Below are 12,336 nucleotides of genomic sequence, written 5' to 3'. Positions count from 1 at the left end.
CTCAGAGATAAGTGGACTGAACCCATAGGAAAATTAACACTGTGCTTCTGAAATTTTATTATAGAAAAAGATTTGTGTGGTTCAGGCAACTCTTTCTATTGGTCCACTATTCTCTTTCAAAGTTGTTTGGCTGATCTCTAGTGGAGGCTAACACAAAAACAGACAAAAATCAGAAATTTGCTGTTTTGTTGCTATTTTACCCCTCCAAAGTATTGCTGTTGTGACTAGGTTTAACTCCCCCCAAATTTAGCCAGTTATTTATTATTAACTGGCTAAATTTTGGGAGAGTAAACCTATATAATAACTCTACAGGTGTGAATTCCCCCTCCCACTGAGGACAAAGAAAGACACTAAGTATGTATATACAGACACAGGTATGAAACAGTCTGAGATACACATTGCCTTATTTGAACACTGCAATCCTTTAATATTAAATATGGGATTGCCCCTACAAGGAACTGAACAGCCTCAGCTCCCAACTTTATACTTGGGATTAAAGTTGGTAGCCAACTTTATACTTGGGATTTTCTGACCGAAATGTTTGATTTCACAACCTAGTGACAATGAAATATTAAGTTTTTGCATTAAAGTCCTCAGGTATCTTTTAGAAACACGGAAAGAAAAGGTCGCCATTTCACCAGCTAACAAACACCTCTGGTATCTCTTGTGAGTAACTGAGCATGTACACAGGTGCATAGACACGTGTGAAGAGCACACATATATATAGTGAACACACATGTTCAGCTAAGCACCCACCTGTAGGCTTTATTAGGGTCTTTCTACTGTGCATGCACAAAGTGACATTGTAAAAAATTGTAACTCAAAACCAAAATATTTCAAACCTAGTATAGGCATTACACTTCCCTGAACAGTAATTCCATGCGGACTGTGAATCTTCAAAATTCAGTAATGTACGGGGGGGGAGGAGGAGGAATAAGAGGGGGGAAAAAAATACTCCAAAAAAAAAAACTCTAAAAGGATAAACACATTTGGCTCAAATTTTCAAAACTGCCCCACTATGCACACTGCCCCAGTGCTGGGAACCCTGCGTTTCCAGGGTCTGTGGCTTTGGGATAGCCCCACCAGGTGAATCAGAACAAAATCAATTTTGGAAATTCTGAGTTTCTACCAGCTCTACTATATATGAATATATGATTTATCTTTGCAACTTAATGGTTTATAAGTATATGGGATTTCTAGTTCTACTGGTTAAAAAAAATCACTGATTTGAGGTTATTCGTAGTTAGAGCTTTGATTTGTGTTAGGGATACTAAACTTTCTTGTTTGCCATTTTTCATACCAATCTCATTTTATGCACATCTTCAACCAAACTGTTTGCTTTTTTAAATAACTGCTTTGTGTTATGTGATCCAATGACCTCCTGTTTCTCACAAATATTCCAAATCCAGTCTCACTTTCCAGCAGCTGAGATGATGTACTCAAAATGTCATATTTCAGCCATATTATTAATTCCTTGTGACTACCAGCCTTGTAGAAATAATTACAGAACAGTAAATGTAAATGTGATTTAGACTGAGAATGTGCGTCAGTTTTTAAATAAACTAAATGGACCAAATTTGAGCATACTGAACATCAAGAAGTTTTAAAACATATCTTTTTGTTTATTTATTTCACAAACATATATTTACATTGAACATCTATTCACAACACTGAAAGGAAAAATGCATACTATACATTAACCGATTTACATGTATGCCCTTTCCATGACAACAAAAGGCCCCATTCTTCCCTATATCTGTAATTATGGGATCAATTCTCAATGTACTGATGAAGCGGTGATTTGTATGGATTCTAAATGGCATCATATTCTAAGTGCTGTGTGGAACCTCTTCAAAGTTATTTTGAACAATGGATTATTTCTTAAGATAAGCCTCTGTTATTAGCATCAATTTCCATAAATAGTAAGCATAAAGCTGTAGCTGTATTTTCTTTACCATGCTACCAGTATTCCTTACACTATACTAGAGCTCAATTATCTTTGTAGTAGTTGTTAAAGTTGATTCGCAGCAGGAAGTCCTCCAGGTGAGGTTGGTATCCCCTATTTACAAGTTTGGTTACCACTGTAGGAAAAGCAAATACACAAATCTTAATTTAAACCTCTAACAAGTCTATCTGTTAATTAAATGTACGAATACTATCATGGAAAAGGCCTATTGGAGATGTCTGATGTAGATGGAAACAAATCTGTTAATATTGTATAAAAGAGCCCCTGCCTCTATTTGTGGAATTACAAAGTACTCTCATTCACTGTCTGTACAACAAATCAGATGCAAGGCAAGGAATAGAAGTGTCAATCCTAGACAGTGTGCATATAAATGGAATTTTATTCTTCTAATTACAAGTACACTTTATCCAAACTATTATAAAAGTACAATTTTAGGTTCCCATAACATCATATTAACCAATGGGCAGGCATTACTGAGTTGCCTGACCTCTGTAAAAGAAAGCAGCTCTGCTAGTTTTCTTATGCCAAGACCACTGTTACTGAAGGGACCATGAGACAAACACCTGGGATGATTGCAAATCTTAACTATAAATTGAATAATAAACTTACTAATGCTAACCATCATTCACAATAAAGAAGAGATCTTTCCAATATATGGCCTTAAATCAAAGAAAGAAAAATTGCCCTGGCTTCATAAACATCTCATACACCAAGGGGATTAGCAAGCAGTAACAGCATGCAAGTAAGAAAGAAAGGTGTAGAATATACAGGATTAGAGTATCCAAAGCCCACTCAAATCAACAGGAGACTCTCCACTGGCTTCAGTAGGCTTTGGATCACACCCTTTGTGAGAGACTGATATTTAAAGAAAAAAGTGGCACTTCCTTTGGATATTGGGTCTGCTAACAAAGGAAAGTGAGGAGCTGCCTGTATTCACATGGAAAGGTGAATTTTTTTTTTTGGTAGAAATACGGGAAGGGTCTGTAAGACCAGTATTATTTGGGAAATGTAGAAGATTGGATAGGGTCTCTCTAACTTACACACCCTGCAAGCTGAGGTGACAGCCGCGAGGAATTCTATTGTGAAAAAGAACATGAACTACATGGCAAGAAATCTGCACAGTGGCAAAGTTCTTGCCTGTAGCACTAGATTTAACTACATCTTGCAGTAGGTGAGCAGACTGTGGACCTTAGTCTCTTAACCCCTTGCAGGAGCCAGGAAATTCAATCTCACAGTAAGATGTAGTATTTGACTTGTAGGAAGATGTAAAATACAGTTCAAAGAACTTTTTGTGTGTTGCCATTTTAGATACTTTTGTCTGTCAAATGGTTTCAAAGACTACATTGCAGATAAATGGTAAATATAAGATATATCAGCCTAAGAAGCAATTATTTACCATGGATTTACTCCCCGTAAACCACCAATGTGATACTTATTGTCAGCTCTGGGACACATGCCAAGAAATTCAGACTTCTGATGCTTTATGTTAGTGGACATGGAGAGATTAGCTTTCCCAGAAGTAATGCACTAAGCAAAATGAGTTCAATATTTCTCCTGATTTTAGGCTATACTATCAGAGACAACTGAAAGAACTGATGGGTTTTTCAGGTGTCAGTTGACTGAGGCAATATAAATTAGCCCAATAATGTATACCAGTTCCTACCTTTGAATAAGAAGTGAGAGTAATATTTGAAAGTATTATAAGATTGTTGCATCAAACCAAAGTTGGGATGAACAGCCATTTGCTCGCCAGCATCAAAGTTCCATGACTGAGAGATTAATTGGCTGCGGAACTTCAAAATGAGACTGAAGATGCTGTGAATAATGTTCATCACAGGGGTGGCCTTCTCAGTCAATAGTCCTCTAGAAAAAGAAAAATAGACTTTAAAAAACTAAAGAGACATTGTTTATTTGAGTGGTTAGAAGGCAGAGAGAATCCTTTGGGTTCCCTCTCTAATCATTTCAAAACAAAACATGGAACCCTACAGGAGTGAATTTATGTAACTCTTGAGTCCAGTATGATTTACCTACTCTTCAAGGTTGCTGACATTTACATATGAAGAGCTCAATCCAGACACTTGCCCTTTACTTTTATGGTGGTGGGATCAAATTTTAAGTATCATGTTCTGGTTCTTCTTAACTTTGCCCAGGTAATTAAAAATCTGTCATCATTTCTGCCACTTCCCAATGCCTGAACTGGTCTTTCTGGATGCACCTGTTCTTGTCTGTAACTAACAAGAGATGCCACTTCTAGTGGGACACACTCTTTTTGCCTTTTCTTGTATCTACTCCTCCTGTTCGCCATCTTCCTCCCTTGTCATTTCTGACCTCTTCTTTTTCTCTCTATTCCTTCCTTTCTTATCCCACCACTCCCATATCTACTTACCTCTCAACTCCATTCTCCTTATCCTATTACTCTCCTCTTTGCTCTCTATCACAACATCTCAGGGCCTCTACAGTTTGGTGTTAGTAACAACTGTAATGTATGAGACCCAAAGTGTTAGCAGCCTCTGATTCATAAAGCAAGTAGTACTACTTCCACTATTCATGAACTCTGGTGGTGGTCTTTCTTAAGAGACAATATTTGGGTACATCAGATGACAACTGCTCTGCCAAGGTATGATCCTGCAGCCTGAAATTAGCTCTGCATAAGTATTAAAAGTATAAACAATGTATATAGACAGCCCTTGTGCAATCCTTGAATTTGGATTATTTCTACATACTACTTATTCAGACAGACAACACTCATTTCCCTAAGTAGTAGGAATTAACTACAAATCATGAACTTCCTTTTCATCACAGCACTAATATTCTGGATGCTTCTGTTGTACCTATGCAAAGTCTTTACAATCTTTTTTTTGGTATAATTACTAATGTGTATGTTTGTTGAAATCATTTTATGTGTATACATATATATACATACACACACACACAGACTGTGCGTGCGCCATATACCGTATTTACACAAAAGAGTGGGCAAAATCCACTGCTGGAGTAAGCTGAAACAGCTCAGTTGACTTCAAGTGTTTCTCTGCTTTGCTTACCTGAAAATTGCTTTGTTGAGGTATTCTGCATGTGTTCTGTGAATTTCTTCCAGGTTTCCTACAGAAGACAGTTTATTTCCAAATTCACACCATGTTACATGCAATATTTGGTTAGCAATGTAACCTTGAATAACTTTAACAAAGTGCTGCATTTCATGTTTATACAGCTGAAGCTGTCGAAATTGAACAGAATTTGATGCACGACTCACTAATGCTGAAAATAAAAACAGAAAGATATTATTGTTGACACTGTAGAGACTGTTCCCATAAAAATCATGGTTTGACAAAACTATTAGCAGAAACCTGTCTCAAATTCCAAACAAGTTTCCTTGAATAAATTTTGACTTTTAAGGACCAAAGTACCTGTTTTAAATGGTATGTTTACAATCTATTGTCTGGCACATGGAGCTAAACACATTTTTATGCAGTACCTTTTCTAATTTATCTTACCAGTACGTTTTAAGTGGAACCAAATATCCTTGAGAGTCCACACCATGTGCTTCAACTGCAGCAAAAAGGAGAAGATCTTGTTGTATTTATTCATGCAGCTCTCGGTAATGACAATGTTCAGAGGCCAATCAACCTAAAATATATATATAAAACCAAGTGCCATTAATGTTACCTGTCCATGTCATATTTGATCATTTCAGAACATTTCACAACCCTTTCAGTCACAGGTACTACAGGCTGCTGAAACATAACTGAATGAATTTATAAATGGCATCATAGAATGCCCAGGATGAGTGAACCCTATAAATTCACTTAGATTAGCCTAATTTCTTGACTCTTTTCCTCCAGGAGGTAGTAAATCGTCAATTACTATACATCAAAGAACAAGAAACATGGATGCTCAAATGATTATGGTATAAGAGCAAAGTATAAAACTTTCAAATAATCTTTTCTATATGCTTTCTTACCTTGTACCGTAGCTCCAAGCAGTTCAGAGCATCAGGAGCATTGGGTTTGAACATTTCTGGAAGGTACTTGAGTGCAAAAGAAAGATTGGAAGCAAGCTGGGTGTCTCCGTGAAGGCTATACTGTAATGCTTTATTTAAGATAGAATTGAGAACCAGTGGATTCAGAAGTTCACCAGGAGTTTGCCCTGAACCAAGCTTGAAAAAAAGAAATCTTAATTACACACAATTTTTAGAGACATACAAGTCATGTTCTTGCTTTAAGGTAAATTTTTCAAAAGCACCTAAATGACCTAAGTCCCATTTTCAAAAGTGGCTTAGCCACAAGTGTTTTATTCATTTTTGAAAATGGGAATTGGCTGCTTTTGAAATTTTTGCCCTTAGTCTTTTGGCTCAGTACCATGATGATCAACGTCAGAACAACCTAATCAACACATTAATATGACAGAATCAAAATTAATACTGTGAAATAAACCTCTGAATTTTCACCTTTAGCACTTTATCAGCCAAATATACTGCTCTTACAGAGTTTCTTGAGCCTCGTGTAGCTCCTCTCATGGGCATTTCTAAGAGAGGGTGCATTTTGGCCCACAGTCCTTAGGGCCTCAGCAGGGCCTCTTTGTTACAGAATTTGCTGCCTTGGCACAAGGGGATACAAAATGGGTAAGGGGAAAAATAGCAGACAGGATTTTAACCCACACTTCTCTACCACCCTTACTCATATTGGTTTTTTTTAGCTACCTATGTCAACGCTGGGAACAGTCCTTAATATCACTGTATGAGATACTAGAGGTTCACAGACATCATGCCTATTGCAAATGACCAAATACCAGAGTTATAAAACAAGCCAGCAAATACCTTCTCAAATAGTAGGTCACTAAGTGACTGAGCAAACTCTCCATCTTCCATTAACAAAAAATGTCTTAGTGCTTCAAAATGCTTCTCTATGTTCAGTTCCACAAAGTAGTAATCGACTATCGCTTTGTTCACAAGGGAAACACTAATAAAAACATGAAGTGACAATCACTCTTAAGAACAATTCTTTCCTTGCTATTAAAATGCAGTCATGGATATTACTATCAAATTAACGTTTCAGTATCTAGCATAATGTACAAGCTTGTCTGACATTCACATGCACAAAAGAAAATGGGAGAAACCTTATATACAGATAATATCCAGGATGACACAGAACTAAAACCTACCACTACTGAGAACTATAGTTTGATTGGAATTGCTAGCATATCTGAAGACTGACACTACATGGATCATAGGAAAACACATTAGCAGTAACCTCCCTTTATGAAGCTTTCATCTGGTGGGATCCAGACTGGTTAAGCAAGTGTCATGTCTGTATCTTTGCAGAGATGTGTACTTCACCCAGGCAATACAGGCACCTTTGATGCTAGTCACTGACAGAGAAGGAGAGAGGGCAGGAGATGCAATTCTTGAACCCTGGAACTCTGGGGATGGTCCCGAGACCGGGGAAGACTTTCCCCAAAGGCAGGGGTGGGAGGAAATTATCCTATACCCTATACTTGTAAACTAAACTCATTGTAAATTGATTTTATATCTAGTTTAGTTCACAGGTTATACAATGAAGGACACAATTTCAACCAAAGCCATGCAGTGTTAAGAAGGAACTGGAGAGGCATCAACCCGTGCCACCTATTATACCCTTGGTTGGGAACATGAGGGAAGCTAATGCGCATGTGTGAGTCAAGGGACACTGCTTTGAAGAACTTCCAGACTCAGGCACATGGCATGCATGTGTACACATGTGTGGAATACACATAGGGACCGGACCAGCACTCGAAGTAGTAGTAAGTAGATTTTCGTACAGCTCTGTCTCAAGGGAAAATAACCAGCAAAGAAAAAATAACTGAGTTAATAAAAGTGGATTTGTTATTCCTAATTAATACTTACTGAGACACGAGTGGAGCAGTAATAGAGTGTTTCATCAGCACTGGCAAAGATAAAAGCTCACTTAGTTGTACAGCTGTTTCATCTGTTGCTGACTGTACCAAAGGATCCACTGGGAAAGTGTATGACCTGGGTATCACATGATGCAAGAGATGGGAAACTGGCAACTCTGCTAAATTGAAGAACACACACAAAAATTGTATGCTGTTATACTTAAGCTATTTCAATTAATGTCCTGAAAGTCATTCCAGATTAGAAAAGTCAAAAACATGCTACCGTAGACTTCAGATTTTTATGCAAAGAAAAATAGTTTTGCTCCTGTACTTAATAATTTTGATGATAAAGATCATCTAAGAACTCTTCCTTAGGCTAAAATCCTGATTTCTCACTCAAGATCATTACATATTCTTGCTGAACTACCATTTCAAGAGTTCTACTCACACATTAAATCATAGCTGTCTTGGTATTTTTCAAGGCAATACTGGTCTGATAAGGCTTTCAGATAAGCTTGTTCTTTCCTCCACGTATCATCATCATCTTCCTTCTCTTTAGTCTCAGAAGCACATGCCTCAGAAAGTAAAGTTTCTTGAGGTGTAACAGTCAGGGCAATCGATTTTTCAGGTTCCTCTGTCTAAGAAAATGCAGACAATAACTAACACCTTCTCTCAGAGCCGATCTTCTCATAAATCCCATGCAGAAATGATGTGTTCCTTACCTGTGAACCCTGAGGAAGCTCTGGAGGGAGATCTTTGCTGACATCTTTTGCAATTACTGTAATAACACAAATTGAAACAGTATTAGAAAAAAAACAACCCATGAACATACAAAATACAGCTGACTGCCTATAGTCACCGGATCAAAATCTGTAACAAAACCACCATTACACTGCACTTGAAAAACAGGGAACTTTAGCTTCACATGCTTCTATATATTACACAGTGACACTATTAGCATTAATATATTTAAAGTACTGTCAGAACATTCTTCAATTTCAGAGTGCAAAGTAGCTATTTAAAACCACACTAGAATTATAAGTGGTCTGCAAAGTTTCAAACCAGTGGAAAATTTTAACAAATATTTCACCCTTTTCATACAGGAGACAAGACTACATGCAAATTCTCACCTCTAAATTCTAATAGTGTTTAGCCATATACTCAATGAATTAACTCATAAGTATCCAGATAGAACAAACACACTTGATAGTAATTTTTATAAGGTCCTAAAAAACTACTGACCAACTGAATACAGTTTGATTGTCTTATTCTCACCTTCTTGTTTCTCTCTCTCTTCTGTGATGTTTTCTTGCTTTTCACCTTCAATATTAGAATCTGAAAGGACTGGAACACTGTCTGAGGACTGTGATTGGGGTAAGACCTCTTCCTTGCCTTCTGATGATTTATTGTCTCTCTTACTTTCAACAGAGGGAGAAAACTCTCCATTGCACTGAAATGTCTGAACTGTAGAGTCTGATGTGTGACCAGAGATGGTTTTATTATGAGGTATTGGATCACTTTCTGTGGATGGAGACCACTCCCCTATTTTAATGTTCGACTGAGATGCATGGCCAAAAGGGCTCCAACGAGGTTTTGAAAGTTCAGTGTCTGAAACTAGCTCTCCCATTTTAATGTGTGATTGTGAAGCATGTCCATGGATATTCCACCGAGGTCTGGATGGTACAGCCTCAGACACATTTTCCCCAATCTTGATATTGGCATCAGATGCATGGCCATGGATGTTCCACCGAGCTCTAGATGGTACAGGCTCAGACACGTTCTCTCCAATCTTGATATTGGCATCAGATGCATGACCATGGATGTTCCACCGAGGCCTTGTAGGCTCTATGTTTGACACATACTCACCAATCTTAATGTTGGCTTCTGAGGCATGTCCATGAACATTCCATCTGGGCCTTGAGGACTCGACCTCCGACGTATATTCCCCAATTTTAATATGAGCTGCAGAAATATGCCCATGAATATTCCAGCGAGGCCGACTAGATTCAACTTCAGAGGTATATTCCCCAATCTTTATGTGCGAATCTGAAGAATGTCCATATGGATTTGAATGTGACTGGGAAGTCTCTGCACAAGGCACATATTCCCCTACATTAAAGCTGGCATTGGATACATGTCCATGAATATTCCACTGAAGTCTCCTAGTTTCCACCAACACATTTTCTCCAACTCTGCCATGTCCTTGTGAAACAGCAGCTGGCCTGAGAATTGTATTAAAATCATATTCACTTTGCTGATGTAACTGTGTATTACCTTCTCCTTGCAGTGCTTCTATCAAAAGACGCTGACTTTCACTTATTTGAGTAGTTTCAGGAAGTTCTGAGCTAATATTTTGAAATGCTTCGTCTAGTAAAGATCCTTCATCTAGTAAAGAGCCAACGGCAGCAGGTTGTTCTTCCTGTGATTCTGGTAGGAAATCCTCAATATTTAGACTGGATTCAGGCAGAGAATTAGCACTCTGCGATGGATCCCATGTTTGTTCTGTACTTAGTAATTGAGATTCAGTTCCTGCTGCATCTTGCTCAGGCCGTTGATTAATATGAGTATTTACTGGCCGGGACAAAGCCAATGGTTTTTCAGCAGAAGTAACACTCTTCAGTCCAGATTCAGAATCACCTCTGACAACATTATTGTCAGAATGCACAGGTTCCACAGAAGATACCTAAAACACAAATAATTATTGCATTCTTCAGCTATTTACATACAGTTTGTATGTATTTTAAACTATTTTTCCACAACAAGATTTTATTTCCAGTCCTGCCCTTTTATTGCCAGCACCACAATACTGTAATACTCATTCACATTTCTGCCATGGTGACTCTTCTGTTTAGTGATCAAACATTTACAAAACTCACATTAGAAAACTTGGAATTGTCATGCAATGCTTCTGTAAGAAAATAAACTAACCTGAGAGCTTGGTTCTTCTACAGCTGCGTCCACAAGTGAAACTGTTTGGCATTGCTTATGCGGAATAATGTCTAATTTCCTCCTGTACTTCCCATTAGGAAGTTTTTCAAGCATCTCCTAAAAATCAAAATAGCAAAACCAAAAAGCTTTTAATATATCAAATGTTAAAATGCTACAAATGATATTTCTTTTAAAAATTTAAAAGATACCTCGATATGTTTTTGATCTTCTAATAGAAAGTTGAGACGGGCTGTTTCCAGTTTGTGCCGCTGGATTTTCCATAAAGCTCTTTGCTCCCTACGGGCTGCATCATCAGAAAGTTTGCTATAATGATCAATTATTTCTTGCCTGAAGGAGAGTAAAGATACTATATTACAGACACTCCACCTGCTTATTTTTCATCTTGCACTCTGTACATTGAGACCACATGCTGGTGTAGAAGAGCAAGGAAATGATAGATCTCTCAGATTATATATTTTTAAAATTAAAAACCAGAGGTTTCATCCACAGTACAGAAGCCAGTTGAGAAAATGTAATGAAAATAGGATGGTACTTTTTGTCAATAAGTTTTTGTAGAACCATGTTATTAGGAGACTAATTTTTCATAACAAATGTGCTTAAATGTATGATAGAAAACAAAGAAAAATTACAATTAGCTGTATATATTGATAAGTAATGTCAAAGCTTGTAACAGCTATAATTACTATGCAGAACTTATATCGATTATAATTAAGGCTGCGTTTTAGTCACAGGTATTTTTAGTAAAAGTCATGGACAGGTCACAGGCAGTAAACAAAAATTCACAGTCTGTGACCTGTCCATGACTTGTACTATATATCCCTGACTAAAACTTGGGTGGCCCAGGACCCCTGCTGGTGCTGGGGAACCAGGCGGCAGTGCATGGCCCAAGACCCCTACTGAAGTGAGGGGCGGGGTTGGAGGGGCTGGCAGGCTCCCTACCCAGCTCCACGTAGCTCCCCAGAAGTATCCAGCATGTCCCCTGCAGCTCCTAAGGGGAGGGAAGGCCAGGGGGCTCCATGCGCTGCCCCCGCCACGAGCTCCGGCTCTGCAGCTCCCATTGGCTGGGAACTGCAGCCAACGAGAGCTGTGGAGGCGGTGCCTGCAAGCTGGCCCTCTGCCTAGGAGCTGCAGGGACATGCCAGCTGCTTCCGAGAAGCCCCTGCCCTCCACCCCGGGGGTAAGTGCCGCCCTATGCCCCAAGCCCCTGACCCAGCCCTGAGCTCCCTCTCACACACAAACTGCTGCTGCTGCTGGCCCAGGGGCTGCCCGAGTGCTCGGAAAACCCCTGAGCCAGCCACACCAGCCGCTGCAAAAGTCACGGAAGTCATGAAAAGTCATGGAATCCATGACTTCCGTGACCTCTGTGACAGACATGCAGCCTTAATTAGAACCGATTTTAACACTGAAAAAGTGTTTTGTTTCCTGCTCATTACTGTTTAAGTCTATCTGATAAGGAAAAACAATTAAAAATAGCACACCACACCACACCCATGGCACTGTCCTCATCAATTTAATTTTTAATCACATAAATATCTTTTGTGTGTCCTTTT

At 38.6% G+C, this 12,336-nt stretch overlaps 1 protein-coding gene across 5 annotated transcripts in view; it reads right to left on the bottom strand.

The window, feature by feature from the left end:
- Nucleotides 1-1,591: 1,591 nt before the first annotated feature.
- The window catches only part of TUBGCP6 (tubulin gamma complex component 6), a 29,163-nt gene continuing 18,418 nt past the window's right edge, over nt 1,592-12,336 (bottom strand). For 4 of the 5 annotated variants that reach the window (XM_073328283.2, XM_073328282.2, XM_073328286.2 and 1 more), the window contains 12 exons: nt 10,975-11,113; nt 10,766-10,882; nt 9,113-10,520; nt 8,560-8,615; nt 8,286-8,475; nt 7,848-8,016; nt 6,783-6,924; nt 5,928-6,122; nt 5,461-5,593; nt 5,011-5,224; nt 3,630-3,829; nt 1,592-2,081 (listed from right to left, as the gene is read on the bottom strand). In XM_073328283.2, coding sequence (XP_073184384.2) covers nt 1,990-2,081; nt 3,630-3,829; nt 5,011-5,224; nt 5,461-5,593; nt 5,928-6,122; nt 6,783-6,924; nt 7,848-8,016; nt 8,286-8,475; nt 8,560-8,615; nt 9,113-10,520; nt 10,766-10,882; nt 10,975-11,113 — 3,055 coding nt within the window. In that variant the 3' untranslated portion in view covers nt 1,592-1,989. The remainder of the gene's footprint in view (nt 2,082-3,629; nt 3,830-5,010; nt 5,225-5,460; nt 5,594-5,927; nt 6,123-6,782; nt 6,925-7,847; nt 8,017-8,285; nt 8,476-8,559; nt 8,616-9,112; nt 10,521-10,765; nt 10,883-10,974; nt 11,114-12,336) is intronic. The other variant, XM_073328287.2, reaches the window with a different exon arrangement.

Source organism: Lepidochelys kempii, chromosome 1 (assembly GCF_965140285.1).
Source record: "Lepidochelys kempii isolate rLepKem1 chromosome 1, rLepKem1.hap1, whole genome shotgun sequence".
Lineage (NCBI taxonomy): Eukaryota > Metazoa > Chordata > Testudines > Cheloniidae > Lepidochelys > Lepidochelys kempii.
Note: the sequence above shows the minus strand (reverse complement) of the source record. Positions and strands in the feature narration are given on the sequence as shown.